Source organism: Manis pentadactyla, chromosome 6, assembly GCF_030020395.1.
Source record: "Manis pentadactyla isolate mManPen7 chromosome 6, mManPen7.hap1, whole genome shotgun sequence".
In the NCBI taxonomy this organism is placed as follows: Eukaryota; Metazoa; Chordata; class Mammalia; order Pholidota; family Manidae; genus Manis; species Manis pentadactyla.
The window spans coordinates 62,078,992-62,105,000 of record NC_080024.1 but is presented as its reverse complement, the minus strand read 5'-3'; the positions used below and the strand labels follow the sequence as shown (position 1 = coordinate 62,105,000).

Here is a 26,009-nt window from a genome sequence, read left to right as displayed (position 1 = left end):
AATATGGCTACTCACTGATGCTTACCTGACTAAGTATCTTAGCACATTAAATCATGGATACTTATAATCAGTCTTAAGATAAACCAGCTTTCACATTTTCAAGCCCAGAACGTTATCTTCCCTGCAGTATATACTTAAGTTTAGAAGTTTTAAGGCTTTAAAATATATAGTAAAAATAAACCCTGGCAATTGGTTTAACAACTCGGATTTGCTTTGACATTATATTGTAAGTCTATATAAAAGGACCCTGGTTAGAAGTCAATCAAACATTTATTTACAAAGGGGATAGGAGATAAAAGAAAAGTGAATCTCATATTCATACAACATATTTAACATTACGTTGAACTGCCTCCATGTTCTTATCCACATTAAATCAAAATAAATGTAACGATACATCACCACCGTCGGTGAAAACAGAAATCAAAGCAGCACTAAAATCTATCATGTAGCATATATTAGAAAAGCATTATGAAAGAATAAGACACTGAGTATTTCTAAAAGTTCTGACATTATTTTTATACCCTATACCACTATTTGAGACTACATTTATTTCAAAATATTTTTCAAAAGTAACTACCATATTACAATATAATTACATTTAAAAGCAAACCATTACAGTTAAGATTCTATTGTCCTCTGGGAATAAATTAGTCATTCTTTCTGGTCATAATCAGTATACATCAATATTTAAAATACATATCACATTTTTAAAGAGGAAACATTGAATATGTAACACTGTAAAAATAAACACTTTCTATGAATTAAAAAGACATGAATTATTACACATTGAGTTTAGCTCTTTGAGCCCAACTGTGTATCTATGAAGAGCATAATGATGTCATATTGCTTTTATTGCTGAAAATGTAATCCGAGAAAGCAAAGGAGGAAAGAACCACCCGCAACCCAAACAAACTTAGCGAATACAAAATGAAAAGCAACATCAATTTCACTGCAGACAAACCCAGTCACACAGATTAAGCAGGCACAATACTGGTGCGTCTTATCTCTGACCACAGGAGGAGGGTAGACAGATTCTACAGGATGAAGAAATTCAGACTATGTAATAGGCAGAATCAATTGTTACCTGCCTCAATCAATGCCGCTCCACTTTCACTGTTCAGCAGCTCACAAATAATTAAAGTTATCCTGGACAAAAACCTCATCTGTAATGACTAGCTAACCGCCACCATGACAAACTTCAAAGTCAGTGATATCAATCTGAATTCAATAGTGTGGAACTGGATATAGCTGATGAATAAGTATGAATCTTACCCTGATGGTCCATGCACGCACTTCATCTGGGCCTGCAGTGAAAAAGTATTCTAGTTGGAGTGCTGCAAACCCAGCCTTAATGATCTTTGGCAAAGCGCTGAAATAAAATGAAACAAATTCACTCAACATATAAGTTGATTGTGCCAGAGATCAGTACAGAGCTAAAATCATTCATTTCAAGCAGGAAATGTTAAAGGTATTAGTAAATGACCATTCATCTTTCATAATACACTTGAAGAGGCCAGAAAGCATATAACTATTTCTAAAAAAAAAAAATCTTCTAAAATTGACTTTAATTGTATTAGTCTGAATATATAATGCTGAATTTACTATAAAAAAAGAAAAATTTGATCTATCCATTCTATGACTATTTTCCTCTAATATTAATTATTCCCAGGATGTGGGTCATGAAAGCAAAACTGTTTGATTGAAATCCAATGTTTAAACAATATATTAGTGTGAAAAAATTAAGGCAACTGATTCACCCTTTCCCCTCCCCCACTGAACATGACGAAAGAGTTTTGGCGATCATTCCTTCTCAAAAATATACATAATACCTATGTTATAATTAAAACACTGTACGGAGATGACAGATGACAGTTAAAAACTTAATTTAAAATAAATCTTTTCACTCTGTCTCATGGTAAAGAAAGGAGAAGATTCCCTCTTTATAATGGTAATTACTCTGTCATTTATTATTCTATCAGCGCAAGCAATTAAATTACTGCAAGGAAATAGTTGATAATAAAGTGTAGGAAAAATGAATGCTAATTAACCTTTGTGTCATGTTCGCTTCCAGATACTTCTGTCTCTCCTCAGCACTCAATTCTTGCAGTTTGAGTTCCAAGGCCCCACTAAAAGGAATGACCAAGGCACCTGGGTCACACTTGTCCACCCACTCTTTAATTTTTATCAACCTATAGACAAAAAAGGGCACAACATTATCTTGTAGTGCATGCATGACTGTACCACATTCATTATTATCAAGTAGCACATACATATTCATAAGAATTGCATGGTTTTATGATGCCATCTTTTTGTGTATAGCTTTCCAAGGTCAAGACATTAACAGGCAGCAATTGCTTCAGGTATACCCCATAATATTTTACTGTAATCTAGTTTCACTTTAGCACATTATCTATAGGAACTATTATACAGATATTTTAAAACTTTATAAAGTTATACTACTTTTGTTCAGCATTAACACCTGTTTCCTTGAAAGACTTCAATTTCATGACTTATTCTTTTTCTTACTTTACAAAATCAAAGCTTAAAAAATCAGAAACATGAAGTTCTGTTTGTCTAAGAATCACATATAAAAGTGTCAGCTAATTTTGAAGCACCTATGACAAATAAAATAATTTTTCACCCGGATATCTATCTATATGCCTAGTTCATTTCCTTCTTGGACTAACAAGAGCTTACAGTTGTCACTGGTTTCAAGGGAGATTTCTGCTAATCAAAACAAACACATCTAGAAATACAAATTTGCAAACCTAGTTGATTGTGTACACACTGTTCTTATGAACCTCACTTTTTTAGGATCATTAAAAATGGAACTGCAAAGGAAACAAATTCCTTTAATTGCAAAGGGTTTGGAAAGTCAAATCAGGGAACTGATACCAAACGTCACCTGAAAAGGTGTTATTAAGTGATTTTTTTTCTTCCAAAGCATAAAATATTTTGGCAAAGAAGTATTAGAACATAAATGAGATAAGCATAGTCACCATATTAACCAGGTTCCAATCCTACCACTTTGCAAGCTTTTTATTCCAGGCCAGGTTACTTAATCTTTCTAAGCCTCAATTTCCTCATCTACAAAAATAAAGATAATAATAGTGTATATTATAAAGAACCTAGAAAAGTAATGCCTGGCATTTGGTAAACAAATATTAACAGTAGTTACTATTACTAATTTTCTTTCTCATATAATCATAGCATATATGTCTATGATCCTAGAACAGAGTTTACTATTGAATGGAATATAGATTTCATAGAAACTAATATTTTAAATTTTAATGTATATCATAGTTTTACATAGTTCCACTAGTTTCTCATAATTAGACCAAGGTTTTAATAGCTATTATGACAAAAAAATTTGCCTGGAATCCTTTAAATAATTAATGTAAATGTTACTTTAGGGGAAAAGCAACACAAGAACTGAATCACAAATTCATCAACACTCACCAATCAAAGAAAATGGCAGGGGATCAGCTATTAGAAAATTAAGAATGTGGCCTACTGAGTAGGATTTGGGTTGGGATAAAGGAACAAAAAATTCACCCTATAGGTTTTACATGTTTGTTGCACAAAGCTATCCTATAATTTACTTATTTAATCTATTATCAATGGTCTTTGATCTTTATAATAGTTTTTTCATTTTGGTCACATCCTAAAAGAACAGACCAATCCCTTGGACTTATTTTGGAATAAAGTATGTGTCCTTTACAATAGGAAATCCAACCAGGTATTTTCTTGTTCAAAATTATGAAGGGCAGTTTAAGGAAAAAAAGGAAAATTTAAATTGATACTTCTGCCTGTAATAACACCATGAGAGTCTAACTTACTTCACAGACATACACTAATCAAACAAGATAGTATATTAAAATGTTTTCAATGGTTTAGTAACATATATTTGTTATATAAGTCAGAGTCAAATGTAATTTAAAAATTAATGTAATTTGAAAAAGAAGATCACATATCAAATATAGATTCAATGAAAGTGAAATAAAACAAGTCCAGGTAAAAGGACAGTAGAAAATATCATATACATTTTGTTTCATAAATATGGCCAACATAAGTAATAAAACCAGAATTGTTATGAAACAACAAGAAATAATTACTTTGGCTAAAACATCAATTCAGAATAACTATAGTTCTACCCTGTCATTTTAACAGCCTTTCCTGCAGAGTCCGCAGAGGGATTATTTGCATTCCTCAGGTGTTCTATTGTACAATTCAGATGAATAAAGACTTACAAATCACTCCTCTACCGCCAATGTGAGACTTTCATCTGGTGAATACACCATTGTACCTTAACTATAATTGGCAAAAAACCTGACAGTGTAGAGCATCACAAGCTTAATAACAAAGGAGAATATCTCAAAGTGTTGACAGATGATCTTCATAATGCAGAAGCAGAGATGGTACATTTTAGCAATAAATGAGCACTGAGGTCTAAAGGTCTCTAAAGTGACTGACATCAGACCTGCTGCAGCCTCACTAAAAGAGAACGGTACACGAGCACTCTCCAGAAAGTGAGTTAGGCTCTTTGCCTGCGAGCTTCACTTTGGTGACTTTCACTGTCACAGAAAACACAGGGAAGATGAAAAGTGAGTTAGGTTCTTTGGCTGTCTGCTTTACTTTTGTTACTTTTACTATCAAACAAAAGTGAGAAATGTCCCAAAGTGATTTTTAATTACACATTTGAAATAAGCCTTGGGTAATTAAAAAGTATTAACTCAATTTCAAGATTACAGACTGAAATACATATAATATATCTATTAGGTGTGATGGCTACAAACGTGTGATAATGAGGCCAAGATCACAAGTTTGAACCCTGTTGGGACCAGTTACCTTTTGCAGAAAAAAATATCTGTTCTATTGCTATAAACCATACTCCAGAACTCTAATCATCTCAATGTGTGCTTCTGGCACATGAAGGATATGGAAAAATCAAAGTTGAGCTCAGTACCACCACTAGAAAAACAATTTTAAGTACATTCTGCCAAAGGGACTAAATAATAATCTCCATATTCAAATGCTAGCAAATATCTAAATAAACTATCCAATTGTAGTGGCCAAAATATGATGATGAGGATGATGACATTGTCAGAGAATATCAAATTATCTGAGGGGAGAAAAAAATAATAAAGACAGTACTCTCCCAAAGAGTTAAATTGTAAAGATTTTCATAGAATCATTTGAGAATTTATATGAACAGATTATTGCACGGGAATCCATCCTTCCTTTGATAAGCAGCCAGAGCTATGTTTATTTCCCCAAAGTCTTATGAGTGACAAATGTTAAGAGGAACTGCCATTAGTTGTCCTTTTCTCCCTGGTAATGATCCTACAGCAAGGGGACAAAGCAGGGACAATCACTTTGGGGTGATGCTTTGAGACAGAGATACACTGGCAGGTTGTAATCTGTTAGATTCTTTGGCAGAATGACTTCTTTAATATTAAATTAGTATTTGATTTCCAAAAGATCATGTCTCAAATTTACCTCTGGTCTTACAATTTGACCTACTTAGCTAGTCTTAAAATTCTAGAGTCCATAATTTGATGTTAAGTATTTCTAAACTGCATTATTGGTACTGTAAATTAAGAGCCCCCTACTACCTCTTATGGTTCAGTTCCAGTTTCTGATTTCCTGAGATTAAGAGTTTCCTCCCTTGTCTAGAAAGTGTGGGAGTGGGGGACATTTCTGATCATGGGAAGGATAGCTTTTTCAAGGCTTTATGAGGGAGCCTCATTCCTGCCCCTGTAGTCTGGGACCTGCGCCTTGACTCTTGCTCTATACGGACACTAAGGTCTCTAAGCCTTTTATAAGCTCAGTTCTCCCTGAGGACTATGCATCTGATTTCATACTCTACTGTCACTTAGTTTCCTCTTTCTTTTTGGCACCTAGAGAATACCTTTTCTTGTTTTTAACTCCTGTTGTGTGTTCTAAAAATACCACACTATTATCAATACCATTTTTACTGGTTATTTTCTGTGGTGTTTATATTAGGAACAAGAAGGGAGCTTCCTGTACAGGCTCAGTCCACCATCTTAACAGGGAGCTCGCCATACTTGAGTTAAATACTCCATTTTACTGTGTTCTAATACAATTGCTTTCAAGGTTTTTTTGACCATCACCCACAAGAAGAAAGATTTTATACCTGATGCAAACATATGGTGCACAGATACACACTATTTTCAGACCTATGTCCCAACTGCGACAGGTTTCACAAAACAGTACTTACCTTTATAGTGGGAAATATAACAGTCCCAACGATGCTATTTGATGGTCTGCATAAATCTACATTTTTGCAACTTAAATCCCTGAGATATTTTTCTCTAACATACTTTAATAAGAACTGTATTTTTTTCTACACTTCTAGTCCATCTATCTAGTCATTGAACTACTCCCAAATACTCAAATTCTGATTTTATTTCTAAAAATCTTTTAAAGATGGCTCAATCCAGTACTAAAACCAAATTAAATTATCATTTATGCTACCTTTCTTCTCAAATCTGTTTATTCTACTTTGTAACATTAGAGTATACTTAAAATATTTGAAATTGTTACATATGGTAATATTAGGTCCTTAAACACATCATATTGTTTTCTGTGTGAATCTAGGTTTTAACTTTAAAAAAAATTAGCAGTAATACCTTGTTTCTGACTGAATATAACTCCTGGCAAGAACCATGTGTTAACATTCAGAAAATGATGCAGGTTACACAAAAGAAAATGTAGGGCTGGTTTACTCAGTGACTTAACATCATTCAAAGCTGTTAAGGACCTGGCCTTTGCTAAGCTGGTTCTCCTGGTGCTGTTCATGGTTCGGAAGGAGATACCTCAGACCCAGGGGCGCTGACGAGCACTGGGGTCACGTCTAGGTTCCCTCCTTGCAGGTCTGCTTTCATTTCTACTGAAGCTGCTCAGAGTCCCAGAATCTGCCATTAAGGTATCACATTGCTCTTTTTCATTTTCCAAACATGATTACTGCCAATTAAGTCAATTTACAGTGTTCAAAAAAATAAAAAGGCGGCTTACAGAAGGCAAGGCTATCTTCTTAAAGATGATGTAAATGTTATTTAATTAACCCAATTATTTTACAAATGGCAACAAATAATACTGGAAAAATGCACGGAAATTAATACCACAAACAATATACAAACTGAAATATATACCATAATCAATATTCATTCATGGTCAAAAAGTCAGCTCTAGAAAATCCAAAATTCCCAAATGTTCAAAATTCTTTGAATAAAGTTATTAGAATGGGGTTATTAAGGAAATCAGTAGGCAAAAAAGAGGGAGAAAGAAGAAATGTCCACAGAATAAACTAATCTAACTGATTAGTGTCTGGATATCTAACCCCCCTCCTAAAAGAAATCCCCATCTTTAAGGTAGGTAATAGGCTTTGAGCGTCAGCGCTCTTTTCTGACCTCACAAAGCGGTGGAGAACAATGGTTACAACTTTGCTCCCCCAGGTCACATCACCTGGGCACTTGATAGAAATGCAGAATTTCAGAATCTGAATCTTTACAAGAATCTGAGGCATTTCATATTCATGTTAAACTTCAGAAGCACTAAAGGACTTTGAAAATAAAAGCACATTATCTGAAAACATGAAAATGTCTGAGATAACTCTGCACACCAACTGGTAACTAAGGAGATGCTGACTACGCTGATATGAGAAGAGTGAGAATAACAGAAAAATTCCTACTTACATATCCCAGGCTCAAAACCAGAAGAGGAAAAAGGCACTAGAATTTCAGGAAATGTAAGGAAAACGTTTGCTGTGAATCCTCTGCATTGTCAAAGAAGTTTCAGATTCATAGTAAAAATAATTAATTTAGACAGAATTACTATGATCAACAGTTTCTTACTTTGTAATACATAATTATTTCTCTTTATTCTAATAAGCATTGTCAAAGAAGTTTCAGATTCATAGTAAGAATAATTAATTTAGACAGAATTACTATGGTCAACAGTTTCTTACTTTGTAATACATAATTATTTCTCTTTATTCTAATAAGCATCAAAAACTGGAAAAACATCTTTAGTAAGTTAGCTTTAGAGTCCAGATTCAGATTATGTAAGAAGTGATTCCAGCAGAGAGGACTTTGTGAAATCTGAATTCTTATCAAATAAAAGGGATATTCACGGGGAAGACAGTGTAGCACAGAGAAGGCAAATAGTGACTCTGTGGCATCTTACTACACTGATGGGCAGTGACTGCAATGAGGTATGGGGAGGACATGATAACAGGGGTGAATGTAGTAACCACATCGTTTTTTCATGTGAGATCTTCATAAGAGTGTATATCAATAATATCTTAATAAAAAAAAGGATAATGCTACAAACTGTTCCTATGAGGACCTCACTGAACACTGTCTGAAAAACCCCATTCATTCTGCTGTCACTATAATAAAATGGTATTTGTATACATATGTGTGTGTATTTGTGTGTATAAAAGGAAATAAATTCTAGAGAAATGGGCATTCCTTGTGCAGAAAATAAATAAAAATCAGATTTTAGGCTATTTCAAGGACTAACAAGCTTTCTGACTCTAGTGGTAAGTGGAAGGTTGTGAGGAAATTGAAAAGATAGGTGTAAGGGCAAGCAGACAACCTTAAAGGCAAATTAGAAAAATTCGTATATACTTATCCCAACACTCGGGGTTCACCATGACTCTGGGATTTCTTTAATTCTTAATATGTTCAAAGAAAAAGATAATACATGCAATTAATCTGTATATAATAAAAATATAACAACTATATGGAAACACCTTCTTTGCTCAGCAAAAAGCTTGCATTAAAAAAAAAAAATCTCATGTAATGAATAACCAGGAGGTAACATCAGGGTGAATCCTTATTAGTTTGAGTAAATCATAGTAATCCCATTCTTCAGTGGGCAATTGGTTTGAGAGCAGCATGTGAATCAGTTCTGGTCAATGATGGGAAAGCTGTTAGGGGGCTTCAGGAAGACTTCAAAAGGTTCCTTTGGCTTTTAAAGAGAGAAAACAGAGTTTCTGCTAGACAGTAATATCTGGATCTCACCCCTGGAACTCTAGCAGCCATTTTGTGACCAAAAGAATGGAAGTAGGGAAAGATGAGAATAAACCCTGTTCTAGACAGTATCACAGGAACATGGAATTAGTCAGCCCTGGAGAAAAACTACTTCTGGTCTTATTATTACGTATTGGGGTCTTATTATTATGTTATTTGTGGCTGAAAGCATCCTGATAATGACCACATATTGGGGTCATCCTCATTTAAGTATATGACTGTAGCTCCTATTAACTAGTCTAATTCCAATTTATTGTTTACGAAACCAGCTCTGTAGAGCTTGTCCTGAGCTTTCATATGGATAGATGCTATTACCATACTCCACCCAATACTATAAATTGCTTATTTTCTTGTCTATCTCCTCCCACTATAATAAAAACTCCTTGAGCTCAGGTTCTTGTCTTTGTTCCTGACATATCTTACAGAACTCTCCTAGCACAGCACTGGCACAAAGTGGATGCTCACACATGTTCTAAATGGGTAAGATGGAAAGAGCTTTGGCTAGTAACTAACTGAGTGACTACGGGTCATTATTTAAGGTAACTTAAGAGATGTCTTAGCTCTTTGATTTACTCATCTGCAAATTGATAGTTTTCAACCTGTTCTTGGTTCACTAAAGGAGCTCCCAAGGTGTCGGCAGCAGAAAGGTTGGCTAGAGCAAGGGAGGAAGGAGCAGGGAGGTGACGGACCCTCTGCTCCTGCACTTTAACCAGAGCAACATCATTTTTCTGTTGGATTTCTACATTTGATTTCATCAGAAGAGTTCTGTTGTTTAAAAACAACTCTAAAGTTCAGTGATTGAATAATCCTTTTCAGATGGCAAATTGTACCATTCTACAGCATATGCCAGAAATTAAACAACTCTGAAATCCTTTGGCACCTCATATTTCTGCTTAAATGCTCCTTTTCACCATCTTACCAAAAAAAAGCCTCTCCCCATTTTGTCCCTTTCTATTCCCTCACCTTGACTTATTTTTCTTCACAGTGCTTATTATACTATGTTCTTAATGTTTATCGTCTCTCAGCCAGTACTGATGAACACACTTACAGTTATTAGGGCAGGGAAACTTGAAATACTTTGTTCACTGCAGTATTTCCAGTACCACTTATAATAGTGCCTGGCACAAGCAGATGCTCAGTACATGTTGGGTGGATCAATGAACAGGAATTAAAAGTTAATCTAAAAAACATTAGGTAAATGAACATGCAGAAGTACACATGATTCTTACAGACCCTAGCTACCTGTCTCTTCTGCCAATTGACTTTTAGAATTTAGTAAGCTATCGCTGACTTGACCACTGGAGGTATACCAGTTTGTTAGCTAGAATGGTGAAGTGAAAAATCATATGAACAGAAAGTGAAGGAAACATATCTAATTCAGGTAAGGCTATACAAACAAAAATTCAGAGTATGGTGTGGTTATTTTCCTTCCCAAGTTAAATCTGTGACTTAATTTACTGTAATTCAAATCTGAACCATCAAAAGGTTCATTGTGAATGAACCAAAATGAGCACCTGAACTTTAAGATGTTCCCTGAATCTCAGGCTTCTTACCCATTCAAGGCTATTAAGTTATGATTTGTGTTCATACTAAGTGACTTCAAGGAGGGTATATTTTTGAAACTTTAGAACAATGTTTCTCAAAATATAGTTTCTGGACCACCTGTCAATACAGGACTATACAAGAAAACCTAATTTATGATCTCTAGAAGTCAGATTTGCACCTAACCCTTAAAACACTTTGCACTCTGAGAGCCACAGTTTCTGAATCTCTGCCATTTCTTTGCAATTCTATATTCTGATCTTGAACATTAGATGTAGAAATATTCTGTAATTACAGTTGTCATGAGGTAAGAAAACAATATTTGTAGCATGAGACCATGAAACTGTTAGCTGCAAGAAAACTTCCCTATGTTATCATCCTGTAAGTGAAATGAAATTACTTCTGGCCATGGGGCTCTGCGATAAACTGTTTCCTTCTAGAAAGAGGAAGACACCAGTTGATGCAATCTATAATCCAAACATACATTTATAGGGAAAGCCACAAATCTTGACTTAACTAGCACACACATAATTTTTGAAGTAGGTAGATGGTGTCAGAAATGGGATTCCATAACGAGGTTACTTATGAAGATGAAGAAAGTCTGATATCTTGAGAGAGACGGGGGAGAAGATGCTTGGGATCCAAGTGAGTACATGTATGTGGGGGCTGAGGGAGGACAGCAAGCACAGCGACACATATGTCATGACAGCAGTGTGTCAAAGAAACACAGTACAATAAAGATGACGAGACATTCAGAACTGAATTTTTTTGAGATTGGCTTAAACTTAAGAGGGGCTTGTAAAAGACAAAAATTAAACTGAGATAGAAATATATTTAACAAAAGAAGTATACTTGTACACTGAAAGCTACAAAGAATCATTGACAGAAATTAAAAGACTGAAGTAAACGGAAAACATCTGTGTTCATGGATTGTAAGGCTTATATTGTTAAGATAGCAATATTCTCCAAAGTGATCTTCAGATTCAATGCAATTTGTCAAAATTCCAACTGTCTTCTGGGTAGAAATTGGCAAGGCCATCTGAAAATCCATATGAAAAATGAAAGGTCCCAGAACAGCCAAAACAATCTTGAAAAAATACAAAATTGGAGGACTTACCCTCCCATATTTAAAAACTTTCTATAAAACTATAGTAATCAAGATGAAGTGTCAGTGGTTTAAAGCTAGACATAGTGATCAATGGAATAGAAATGACAGTTCAGAAATAAATCCATGTATTTATAATCAATCTTCAAAGAAATTTGTAATAACATAAAACTTATCATCATAACCATTTTTATATGTTCAGTTCAGCAGTGTTAACTATATTGACACTGTTATGTAATGGAGCTCTAGAACTTTTCCATCTGGCCAAACTAAAATTTTATACTCATTGAACAACACATCTCTGTGTCCCCTCCAAACCCCAGCCCCTGGCCACCATCACGCTATTTTCTGTTTCTATTATTTTAACTACTTTAGATACCTCTTACATGTATGCTCTTATAAGTAGAATCATAGTGTTTTTGTCTTTGTGTGATTGGCTTATTTTACTTAGCATAATGCCCTTATGGTTCATCCATGTTGTAGCATGTGACAGGATTTCCTTCTTTATTTTAAGGCTGAAAAATATTCCATTGTATGTATAATTCACTGATGGACACTTCAGTTGCTTTCATCTCTTGACTATTATGAACAATGTGGCAGTGAACAGAGTTATGCAAAAATCTCTCCAAGATCCTGATTCCAATTCTTTTGGATACATATCAGGATGTGAGATTGCTGGATTATATGGTGCTTTTTAGTTTTTAAAGGAAACTTCGTACTGTTTTTCAAAGTAGTAACACCATTTTTTTCATTCCCACCAACACTGAGTCAGAATTACAATTTCTCCACATCCTTGCCAACACCTGTTATTTATTTTTTATAGTGACCATCTGAATGGGTATGAGATGACTGATATCTCACTGTGGTTTTAATTGCATTTCTCTAATGATTAGTAGTGTAGAGCATCTTTCCAAATGCTTGTGGGCCATTTGTGCATCTTCTTTGAAGAAGTTATTTATTCAAGTCCTTTGCCCATTTTTTAATTCGGTTATTCGGGGTTTTTTTTGCTGTCGAGTCTACATTATGATCAACTGATTTATGACAAAGATACCAAATCAATTCAATGGGGAAGGAATAGTCAACAAATGGTACTTATACAAGTGGATATCCACAAACAAAAATTAAAATGGACCAAAGACCTAAAGGAAGGGCTAAAACTATAAAACTTTTAGAAGAAAACTGGTGGAATATCAATGCAAATACCAATTCAAATTTCAGCTTAATTGCATACCTGATGTAAGATCCTGGGAAGGCCATTTAAGCTTCCTGAACCTCAGTTTAAACACCTATGACACAAATAATAACAACTATCCTCACAGTTAATATTAATGTGCCTAGAACATAGGAGTCCTTCAAATATTAGCCCTCAGTCTTAGCTATCTCCTATTAGTGAATGCAGTCATTCTGAATAACTGTAGAGTTAAAAATACGATCAGATTGCCTGTGAAGAGGCATTTTTTTTTTAGAAAGAATGAGAGCTCTTTCTAAAAATTAGATCTTATTTCCAGGAAGCAGTCTTACCTAACCACATGCTAGATCTTGGGGATGCAACTTTGAAAAGGGGCTATAGGGGATGGGGGAGGAAAAACAGACAAACACATAATTACAAAAGAGCATAGTAAGTGTTATGATAGGGGAAGTAATGTGCCATAGGCATAACAAAGAGGAGGGGATACACAACCTCAATAAAGGAAGATTTTGGCCTTATTAAATCCAGGAATTTCAGAAAAAGGAACCAATACATTTAATAGTCTTTTTAGTTACAAAATTACAATATATTTTTTCCAGGTTTATTTAGTTATAATAGAGAGAGCAGGAAAGGAAAGGGGTTTTTGTTCATAATAGAGCTGGAATCTTGTGAGGTCAGTAAGAAAGTAAGAAGCCCTCAAGGGAAAGATAAATATGGGTGTGTATGTCAGAACCTATTTGCACAGACCTCCTTTCCCAAAGGATCCTTTTTCCTGAAGTGGTTCTTATTTCAGCCTCTGAAGGGACCTTCCATACTCTAACAAAAGAGCCCATTCCCTTATGATCCCATTTATCCAAATCCTCTTAATATCTACCTACCATATGGGCTTCATGTGAATTTCATAAAGAACAGACAGAGAAGGATACAAACTGAAGTCGCTTAGTCATTGTGAAAAATGGAAAGTTACTGTTTCTGTATCTTTGAAGAAAGGGGACTTGGACGCAGGGGAGAAACAAGAAGCACTGAAAAAGAGAAGAGCTCATGTGCAAACTTGAATAGCTGCCAGTAGGTATAGGCATACCTCATTTGATTGCACTTAGCTTTATTGTGTTTTGCAGAAACTGCATTTTTTACAAATTGAAGGTTTGAGGCAACCCTGCATCAAACAAATCTATCAGCACCATTTTTCCAATAACATTTGTTCATTTTGTGTCTCTATGTCACATTGTTAATATTTGCAATATTTCAAACTATTTCATTATTATTATATTTGTTATGGTGGTCTGTGATTAGGAATTATAACTCACTGAAAGCTCAGATGATAGCATTTTTAGCACTATTTTTTAAATTAAGGTATGTAAAATTTTTTTTAGATATAATGCTATTGCACATCTAACTGACTACAGTATAATGCCAACATAACTTTTATATGCCCTGGGAAACCAAATAACTCATTTGACTCATTACAATATTTGCTTTATCGTGATGGTCTGGAACTAAATCCTCAATATCTCCAAGGAATGCCTGTAATTAATGAAGGTGGCTACACTAAACAATAGGTTTTCAATGGAGGCAAAACAGCCTTGGAAGCAGATGCCATCGAGGACTTTCATAGCTAGAGAAGAGAAGTCAATGACCGGTTTCAAAGTTTCAAAGGACAAGCTGACTTTCTTACTAAGGTCTAATGTACTGGTGACTTCAAGTTGAAGTCAATGTTCATTGACCACTCTGAAAATCCTAGTGTCCTTAAGGATTATGCTAAATCTCTGCTTATGCTCTATATATGGAACAGCAAAGCCTGGATCCTGGATGAGAGTGCATCTGTTTACAGCATGGTTTACTGAATATTTTCAGCCCACTATTCAGATCTACTGCTCAGGGAAAAAGATTTCTTTCAGAATATAACTGCTCATTGGTAACATACCTGGTCACCCAAGAGCTCTGATGGAAATGGACAATAAAGTTAATATTATTTTCATGCCTGTTAACTTTATATCCATTCGGCATCCCATGGATCAAGGAGAAATTTCATACTTCAAATCTTATTATTGAAGAAATACATTTTGTGTGGCCATAGCTGCCATAGATAGTGATTGCTCTGATGGCTCTGGGCAAAAGTTAATTGAAAACCTTCTGGAAAGGAGTCATCATTCTAGATGCCATTTAGAACATTAGTGACTCATGGAAAGAGGTCAAAATACCAACATTAACAGAGTTTGGAAAGTTGATCCAACCCTCATGGATTACTTCAGTGGAAGAAATAACTGCAGATGTGGTGGAAATAGCAAGAGAACTAGGACTAGAAGTAGAGTCTGAAAATGGGACTGAATTGCTGCAATCTCGTGATCAATTTTCAACAGATGAGGAATTGCTTCTTATAATGAAAATAAAGTGGTTTCTTGAGATGGAATCTACTCCTGGTGAGGACGCTGAGTATTGTTGAAATGACAACAAAGAATTAAAAATATTACGTAAACAAGTTAATAAAGCAATGGCAGGGTTGGAGAAGATTGACTCCAATTTTGAAAGAAATTCTACTGTGGATAGAAAGTTATCAAACAGCATCACATGCTACAGAGAACTCGTTTGTGAAAGGAAGAGTCAGTTGATGCTGCAAACTTCAGTTGTCTTATTTTAGGAAATTGCCACAGCCACCCCAGCATTCAGCAACCATTACCCCTGTCAGCAGCCATCAACATGGAAACAAGACCTTCCAAGAGCAAAAGGATTATAACTCAGTGAATGCCCAGATGATGTAGCATTTTTAGCAATAAAGTATTTTTTATTAATGCATGTACACTGATTTCTTAAACATAATATTACTGCACACTTAATAGACTATAGTATAAATGTAACTTTTATATATACTGGGAAACCAAAAAATTCATTTTACTTGCTTTATTGAGATATTCACTTTATTGTGTTGGTCTGGAACCAAACCCACAATATCTCTGAGGTATGCCTGCACCTTTTATTTTTATTATCTTTATTCTTATTATCATGTATTTTCAGAGGTGCTAAATGGAACCATGTTAGATGAGAAATGAAGCAACTTTTTCCTATCAGTGGTATGCAACTGTAGCAGAACTTTCAGCTGCTTCTGAAAGAAAACTTATTTTTATAAGAAAACTTACATAATTTGGTGTGCACAGTCTTATTCAAGGTGACAGTTGCCTTAATGGAATATTTTTACACAAGAAAAGAAATAATTGGTTAATGTTAGAGTAGAATTTCACCTACTAAAATTTGTAGTTGGTTTCATAGCTTGTAGTTTGTTCTAGCAAGTAACAGTAAGCCAGAGTACATTATTTTACTGAAAACATACTGTATGCAAACTTACCTTCTGTAAATAAAATACAAGTTAATTTATTTTAATGAAAAGAATCCTATAATTAAAGGACTCTCACAGGCAATCTTTATGCCAAGGGAGGCAGTATAGAGTATGGTTATAGAACACTAGGGACAGACAGGTGAGGAAACCTAGCCCTATCATGGAACCTTCCTATAATTCTCAATTTTCTCACCTATAAGTGGAGATTAAAAATAGCATCTACTTCAGAAGGTTGTGAAAATTAAATGACAAAGTGCATGTAAAATGCTTAGCATGGTATCTGACACAAGGTAACTGCTCAACATATCATAGTTATTATCATTTATAATGAGAAATAATAATAAAAGTGAAGACTGGCTTTGTTGTTTTTGAATACCTCAATGTTCAGACTACAATTTCCCAAACAGAATTATTTTGTATTTATCTGTGATTTGGATATTAATCCAATTTATCTGAAAGGGCAAGTCTAAGTATTAACCACTTCAAAATTTATTTAAAGCAACTGTGGGTAAAATCGTAACATTTCCAGAATATCTCGCCTGGCTTTGGTGTATCTGCATATCAACAGGCGTTCAGAGGTGGAAAGAGGTATGGTGCATTTGCATCTTTCCTCAGGGGTGGAGAAACTCATCTCCATATCAGTGGGTAATTACCTGGGCAACAGTGGGCTTATCTGTACCTGAGAGGTGAGGGGAGGGCCGGTTTTGCTGCTGCTGGAGCAGGAGAGAGAGAGATGGGCTGGACTGCAGTTTGTAAGCAATAAACGGATTTTAGACTTTATTTCTCCCTTCGACTGATTTTGGTTTTTAGAGGTATTTTGCCCAGGATTTCTTTTCCCTGGACTTACAGGTACTTTTGTTTACCTCTTAAACTGTCCTGTCTGCTGCATAGAAAAATGACAAGTTTTGTTACTCATTAAAATCAATGCTGAGTGATATTCCTACAGTTTCTAAGAAGCAGCAAAAAAATTTTAAGGTTGGAAATATCATATAAAAATAGATTTGAGGTATACCAGTAGGGAGTATATTTGGCTGTCCTATTATTTCTAACCCAAAATTACTCAAAGTAGTCATTCTAGAACCACTTTTTCCTTGGCTCTGGGTATGAAGAGCAGCTAGCTCTTCACACCCTGTTCCCTGGCCATACTGAAAGAGACAAAAGTAATGAAACAGTTACTCTTTTGCTCCCATTCCCAGTTCAATTCTTTCCACCACCTTGACATATTGCTTGCTACACTTCCTTACTGTTTTAAATAATTTCACTTAAAAAAAAGGCCAAAAATAATTTTATTAATGACATATTATAATTAAATGCATAGCTTTTAGTAGCTTCTCTTACTTTAAAATTTCTGCTTTTAGAATACATCAAAATAATAGTGATGAATGAAAAAAAATGCTATTGCAACTGACTTAAGCCTATTTTTAATTCTGTTCACCAAAGAGACACATCTTTTCTCTAGAAATTAGTCTAACAGTTAAGCGTACTCTATCTTTACAATGTAATCAAAGAAATAAGAATTAAAATAATATACAATTTTTTGTCTTATCAAATTAGTGTAGATTAAAACAACACTAGTGTTGGCCAGGGTTAAGGAAAATGTACTTTGGGATGTTCACTGCACTTTATTAATTAAAAAAAAAAGTCAAATAACTTTGATGGAAAACAATGGGAGATCTGGGTAAATAAAATAATAGCATATTTCATAGTAATTAGAATATGGATTATAAAATATGTGGAAAAACATTCATACAGTGCATTAAGATTATTCACACAAGAAGTATTTATCAAATATTTACTATATGCTAGCAAAGCACTGAGCTGGCAGAAATAAACAAACATTGTCTTCACAGAGCATGCCAGGTCCACCTGCTGATCTGTAGGTAATCTATATGTGTATTTTATATGTACCTGATAGGAAACAAGGAGCCATTGATGGCTTTTTAAGAACTTATTTTTATTGAGAAGTAATTAAACAGAATAAAATGCATAGATCTTAAATGTCTAGTTTAATGAATTTTGAAAATTTTATGTATACATGTAACCTTCATCCCACAAAAGATAAAGAACATTTCCATGTCCCCAGAAAATTCCCTCTTGACCCTTTCCAGTCAATCACTACTGCTTCTCCATGCAGCTCCGTGTATTTTATTGGTGAGATATATGGCTTCCATAATAATAAATATGCCACTATTTATCCATTCTCCTACTGATGGACATGTATACTGTTTCCAGTTTTGGGCTAGTATGAATAAGGCTGCTAGTACTATTTTGTGTAACAAAAACTTTTATGACATATGAACCTATGTTTTCATTTCTTTTAGGTAAATACTGAAATTTGGGATTACTGGATTATAGGGTGAGATGTATACTTAACTTAAAAGAAACTGCTGGTTTTCCAAAGTGGTTGTACCATTTTATATTCCCACCAGTAATACATGACAATTCCATCTCCACTTCCTTGTCCACTTTCGGTATTATTAGTTATTTGATTTTAGCCATTCTACTGAGTATAAAATCATATCTCATGGTGGTTTTAAACTGCCTTTCCCTGATGACTTAAAGATGCTGAGTACCTTTTCCTGTATTCATGCATCTTCTTTTGCCCATTTTTAAAATCAGGTCATTGGTCTTTATTCCTCTGTAGAAAATTTTAAAAACAGAAGTTGTTATTTATAAAATGAAATACAATTTTAAAAAATAGTTACTGCTTTTTGTTATCTCATCCAAGTGATCTCTGCCTATCCCAATTTATGAAGACACTCTCTTACATTTCAATGAAAGATTGTGGGCTAAGAAAATGGCAGGGTGAACATGTTTGAAGAACATCAGAATGCCCCGCAGATGAAAAGAAGCTACAAAGTCAAGGCTGATAAGGTAGGAGGCTGTTACCTAACTCAAAAATGAAGTGATGAGGTTTCAGTCTTGGTTGATAAGCAGTGTAATTGAAGAGGATGGGTTGAATAAAGGCCAGTTTTAGAAGAAAAAAGATGGGATTTAGTGATTAACTGAATATGGCATATGAAAGAAGATATGTTAAATGATTTGAAGAATTTAAGTCTAAAAGATTCAGAGAGTGTTAGTACTAGTACCAAAGACAGGAAAATTTGAGAGTAGATTTCACTGTGGAAGTATTATAGGAAAAAATAACGAGTTTAGTTTTATACATATTAAGCTTAATGATGAAAATAGAGCAGCCAAATGGAGATTTCTTGTTGACAGGAATAATCAAACTGGAAAAAGACTAAAAGACAAACTAATTATATATCATTAGCACAGCACAGCGCTTCTCAAAGTAACATCCATGTCCCAGAAGTACCAGCCATCACCTAGGAACTTGACAGTTCTCAGGCTTCATCCCAAACCTACTGAATCATGAACTCTGATGGTGGGACCAGTAATCTCTGTTTTAATAAATTCTGCAGATGATTTTGAGGCATGCTGAAGTTTGGGAACCCCTGGCATATAGGTTAGTGCTGAAGGCATAAACACAGAGGGCAAGTGAAAAAAAGTAAACAGAGTGGCTCAATTGCTAATCCCTCACGAAGAGCCATAGCAGGCAGAGAGAAATCAGTATACAGAAGAGATTATTCCTGTCACCCAAAAGCCAAGCCAGAGAACGCCTTGGAGTATCCAAGCACAGTTTATTCTGAGAGGGTCAGAGACAGAAAGACAGAGACAGGTATATAGAATGGAATGTTCATTCATCTATTATAGACTTCTTTCCCCAACCCCTACCACAGGGTTCATACTATTTTGAGGAAGAATATTACTCAGGATGCATTTTCCATGCTAGTTCTCCTTTAAATAAGGAAAATCTGCAAACAAAGTAACACAAAGTCTATGTACTACTGCTAACTGCATAGACCAAGAGGTCAGTAAATCACTGCACATTTTTCTATGGCCCACAAGCTGAGAGTGTTTTTAAATTTTTAAATGATTTCTCAAAAAAGAAAAAGGAAGAATGCTTTCTAACAGTGAAATTATAAGAAATTCAAGTTTCAGTGTCCATAAATGAAATTATACTGGCGAATGCCATGCCCCCTTGTTTACATAGTGTCTATGGCTGCCCTCGCAATAGAACAACAAAGATGAGTAGCTGCAACTGAGACTGTGGTTCTCAAAGCAGAAAATATTTATTCTCAGATCCATTATAGAAAACATCCACTACCTTTGGCATAAGACAGTCCCATCCACCTGTGCTCTGACCCTCAGATGTGTATCTAACCAAAATAGACTTCAAATTATCTAGATATTGCTATTAATGAAGACTAAAAGTCAGTGTTGAAACATAAGGGATAAATTCAACTCATTTCATCCAGCCAACCACTCAAGCAAACAACAATATTTACTGAGACTAGTGCCAAGCACTGGAGACAGAAAGTGAACAAAACAGGCATGGTCCTTATTCTCATGGAATTTAAATTTGTATGAGACAGAAAAACAAGTAAGTGAGATTACACAGTTTGTGATAGGTGCTCTGAAGTAAATACACACAATACGGTGAACACAAGGGAGTCTAGATTGTTCTAGGTAGGCTAAATGAGAAAAGGTGTTTCTGTGGAGGCCACAGGTGCTGGGGTGTGTGGGATGGCTGGGGTAAGCAGGGCGGTGAGCAGCGGGAGCAGACAATTAAATGTTCTTAGATTTCTGCAGGGAAACATGGGAGGATGGAGAAACTTAGATATTGTGAGTAGCATATGTATGGAACACTTTAACTGATGCATTTTTCAATGGTACTTTTACTACAAAGTATACACAATGTAATTTTATAATGGTTCAAATGATTTGGGAACAAAATATACATTAAAAAAAACCCCACAACACTGTATAATTACTTATACCTGAGAGATAGGAATGGTTCCAGGAAACCATTTTTGCTTATCAGGTATATACAGTAACAGTTTATTTTTTTAATGGGGGGGAAACATTCTATACATACTAAGTTTTACAAGATACTGGCAAATGCAAACATGCCACACAAAGTATAAATGTTAGGCATTTCTTAATTGCTTAAAACAAAATTAAGCTTTCCAACTTTTTAATTTTGTGAACACATCACAACAAATAAATATCAAAAATGATTGTAAAAGGATAAACAGTACTAGAAACTATAGGATGTTCTTCAGTTGTAATTCATACACAGCTAATGCAGCATAACATACCAGTTGAAGCTTGACAAATGATAAGCTATGAACTTTGGGAAAGTGTCATTCGGTGGTTAATTCAAATTTCCTTTTTGGCATATGCCAAAGTAACTATTTAAAATACAGCCTGTCCATTTTACAATTCTAGTTTATTTCTCCCTATTAAAAATAAAACATGATTTTCAACCATTTGAAAAGCCAGACACAGTTCTATCAAAACGTAAGGTACATTCAATGTAATGATTCATAGTGTCTCTAATAGAAAGATTCAGCAGTTCTCAATTGAGACCTTTATTCCTTCTCTGAATAAATGATGCCTGAAATTTTTATTCTTGTTCTAATGGAATTTCAATGGCCTTCACTGCAAATCTACTGGAAATTTTTGCATATTAAGTGGAAAAAATTAAATGATGTTAACCACATTTTAATGTGATTAAGGCTGACAGGGTCATTATTTCTGCTAATCACTCAGTTTAAAAAGCTCAAACAAAACTTTAAAACAGACAAGGTTTTTAGTTTTCTGTATATCTTATTGAAATTTTAAAAACTGTAGAAGAAAAAGAAAGGATAAAGCCATATTACAGTCCTTGACAAAAACCAATAAGTAGTTCCTACAAATTGCAGATGGATTTCATTATACTTAATTTGGTGATGTAAAAACAAAAACGCAAAACAATCTTATACTGCACATGCTCCACTGGTTTCTTTCCTTTCAAATATGAAGAGGGTAAGAAAACGTGCTTTGTAGAATTCTGAGTTCTGTGTTTCCCATTTGCTTCTAAATGGAAACAAATACAGTTTTTTCTTTAGATCTTATAGCAAACTAAAAACAGCACTAATGTATAACACTGCCTCAAAAATTCTTCAATGTTGTACTTTCATAGATTGATTTATGCCATGCAACTATGAATATTTCAAATACATCAGCGTAAACCAAAAATCTCCACTGATATGAATCTCCAAAAACAGTGACTCTACCTTCTATCAGAAGAGTAACTGGAATTACAATGATTAGCAGTACTTACAGATAATTTGTTGTTTTCTGATAAGAAATTTACTTTGTTTATGGGTCATTCTATACTAGGAACTTGATATAAAATTAATTACTTAAGATCACAGGTGTATTTAATGTAATTCTGGCACTCTACATGAAAATAATTGTTTTTATAAGTACATTAAAATATTCTTGAAGCAAAAATGAGTAGGAACCTAGCCAAAAAGACTTAGCCAGTATCTTCTCTAATTTTCTGAGCAATTCAGTATTTTCCATAAAGAATAATAGCTAAGCTAGGCACATAACCCATACAACTATAAAAGAATGAATATTCTTATATAGTACTCTTTTTGTTGGCTATCACCTGCTTAACCAATACTGGTTGTTGAAAATCTTCTTTATCTTTCAGCTACCAAAATACTCATTTCTAAAAATGATTTGAGGACTGTAAGTCATTTTGATATATTAAGGTAATAGGACTATTCCTGAACCAGTAGTTACAATTTTTATAGAAACAAAATTAATTAGCTTTCAGAAAAATATGATGAGCAAATGATTTCTGAAAAGAAACACACACCTGAAGTTCAGGCAGTTTAATTCATATTGATTCACCCTAGGCCAGTAAACTCAAACCAAATTCAGTGACTAAAAACAAAACACTTCATACATAAGAGAAAGATTAAGTATGCATTGTCATTTTCTAAAGCTGTATGAAACTATGATCACTGCAAATAACAGTCAGACTAACAATTATAAAACTTAAGTTACAGGTGCAGTACCTTTATCTCCCCCCCAAAAATCATCCTTTTCATGGTAAATTACTCAATTGCATGCAAATAGATAAATGAGTTTACCTCACAGACCACAATCTAATAAGCACCTAACAAAAGCAGAGCACCTGGCCATAAACAAGTCCTTTGAAATACAATTTAGTACTAAAGTTTGAGAAATTTCTATTCTGCTTTTATATTAAAAATCATAACCAAACTACTTTCAGCAAGAAGCTCAGGCTTTGTGAAGAGAAAGAAATTAGGATCTGTAGATTATATAAATATTAAGAAGTTCAATATTAATGCTGCTTTGTAGTCATAATTTTTGATGTCCACAGAAAGAATTAATACTGTTGAACTTTTAAAAAATGTTAGTGTGATACTATGCACTGGTGCATCAACTAATAACCCTCCAGAATTTCTATGCTCATCTAAAGAGTCCCTGCTGAATGTTCTAATGCATCTTATTGTGAATCTTCAGCAAATAAAACTTCATGTATGAGCTCATGATGTGCTTTGCTGCCAGAAAGTCACAGACTCTGTGGGAAGCTCTTTATCTTCCCAGCAGTCAGTTCTCTGAGAACATCAGTGCAGCTACTGTAGTTACCTGTAGATTACTTGTATTTTCTCACATCTGTGTCCAGCAATCTAAACCATGATGATAAAGGGTCATTTGGTTTTGAGTGAGGAAGGGGACGGACTAGACAATTTGCTCTGATAAGCTCCTTGTTGGGAGTTCCAGTTTAGAATGTGAAATGTCAGATATGTACAGTTTTACACTAAAAGGAAAAAAGAATTTCACTTTTCTGCACTAACAATTAAAAATGATATGGTTTAATGTCTTATTATAGTCTACTTAGATTCACATTTTATTTGGGGCATTTATAAATTAAAAGTATTTAAAAGAAATAATTTTTGGTTTGTAAAATGGACGTCTATGCTCTATTAGCCACAAAGAATTCAGGTACAATTACTAAGATAACTGCTGTTTGGAGCACAGCAAAGCAATTTCCTGCAGTGGGACTTACAGTTCAATTTACCAGTTGGGCAAATATTTTTTGCTCTGTAGTGGCCTAGAGTTAAAAGCTATAGGTAACATTCGAGCAGTGTTATACCTGGAGAAAAGTTCCTTCAATCCAGATGGATGGTTTAGATTTCAATGTAAAGAGTGTATCCAGAAAATATTCCCCCAGATTTATGTTACATAATTGAAAAACTAATACAGTAAAATACAATTGTCACAGAAATACTGTCTGACCTCTTGTCTTCCCCAAGACAGGGACCATAATTTAGAACTCAACACTGTATTTTATTTTCATATTTGTGTTGGATCCTAAATCATTCTGATAATCACACTTTCCTAGTAATCAGCTGATAGAATATGTTAAATTCTTGATTAGATTATAGAATAGGAATACTAATTACATTACTTCAAAACCTCAGAACAATTGTGTCAGGTTACAGAAATATAAAAAAGAAAATGTTTTTGGGGGGCATCTTTCAGTTATTATGTAGCACATTATATAGATAGGATGAGAAGAAGTGTTTTAGCTTACTAAAAGAAAGAGGCATAAAAAATGCTTGCTAAGTTACATTCATAATTTACCTCTTTACTTAGGTATGCTTATTTTAGAATAATATATCATCTACTCATCTTCCTCAAAAGGAAATTTTAAGAGATAATTGTGACTGGAATGCATAAAACACTATCCTGCCTCAAAGAGCTATATTAAAATCACAAAAGTATCTGAATAAAAGCATACAATATTTTAAAATGAAACATCAAGTAGTGATTTGGTTTTTTGGAAATAGTTTTTAAAATAATATTCATTTGGGCCATTTATTTGAAGGTTTTCCAATGCTGCTGGAGAAGAAAAAATACTTAATTTTGAAAGTTGCTAGCACTAAGCAGTATTTTCCAACAGATTAAAGATAAACTAAACATTTAAAAACTCCTGTTCTTCCTTTCAAATACATGAATTGTCTAAAATCCTTTTATAAAAGACCATAAGATGGAAGATAAGTCAATATTACCAATGTAAAGTCATTTCTTAAAATAAAAATTATTGTAAAAGATAACACGTGGGTAACTAACATTAACAACCTAAGGCAATAAGAGAACACAAATCCACAATAATTATTCATACACCATGCCACTGTAAACCTAAATCATTTCTTAAGACCTGAATGTGTCAAGAACTTTGACAATTATGACTGGAGCCAGGAAACTGTAGCAATGCAGAATTTCTTATGAATTTCTCCAGTTACTTTTTATAAATGCTGTCTTGGATGACAGCTTAATGTGTACCACATGCAATATTTATTCTTCTTCAGTGTCAGACTGTCTAGCCATCCAAAAGAATACAAAGAATGTCACTTATTAGGATAAAAGCACAAGGAAGGTAATCAAGGACATATGTAACATCAGCCAATCATGCCCTATTTCAACATCCTATTCCATTCATAACAGTTCAACAATTATTTGCTTACTGATAACTTGCTTTCAGGCTGTTTGTGTTCACCATAATGGTGGTTTGCATTTATTTTGCTCTTTAGAATTGGACACTTGCTGTGCCATATGTGTTTGTCAAAACTTTTTATCTTCTGTCAGAAATGGCTTAGCATATCAAATAATTTCTTTTTGTCAGTAACTAAATACAACAATGAGTAACCTTTGATGTCAATAGGGCATGAAATAACTGTAAAACAACAAACGTATAACTGTTAAATATTTCATAGGAAAATAAATTCTACAAATCATATATAGTAAGAAAGTAGTTATTATTAGCTAAGCCACACTCATGTACCTTCCCCTACGTATGGCTAAGAATGCATAATAGGCATTGCCTTTTCTTTTGTTTCAGTTTTCCAAGAT

At 34.2% G+C, this 26,009-nt stretch overlaps 1 protein-coding gene across 1 annotated transcript in view; it reads right to left on the bottom strand.

Annotated features, from left to right (window-relative positions):
* Positions 1–26,009, bottom strand: part of OLA1 (Obg like ATPase 1) — a 211,839-nt gene that overhangs the window by 4,760 nt on the left and 181,070 nt on the right. Inside the window, exons 8-9 of the mRNA XM_036876951.2 lie at positions 2,049–2,189; positions 1,273–1,369 (exon numbers count right to left, since the gene is read on the bottom strand). Of these exons, the coding sequence (XP_036732846.1) occupies positions 1,273–1,369; positions 2,049–2,189 (238 nt within the window). The remainder of the gene's footprint in view (positions 1–1,272; positions 1,370–2,048; positions 2,190–26,009) is intronic.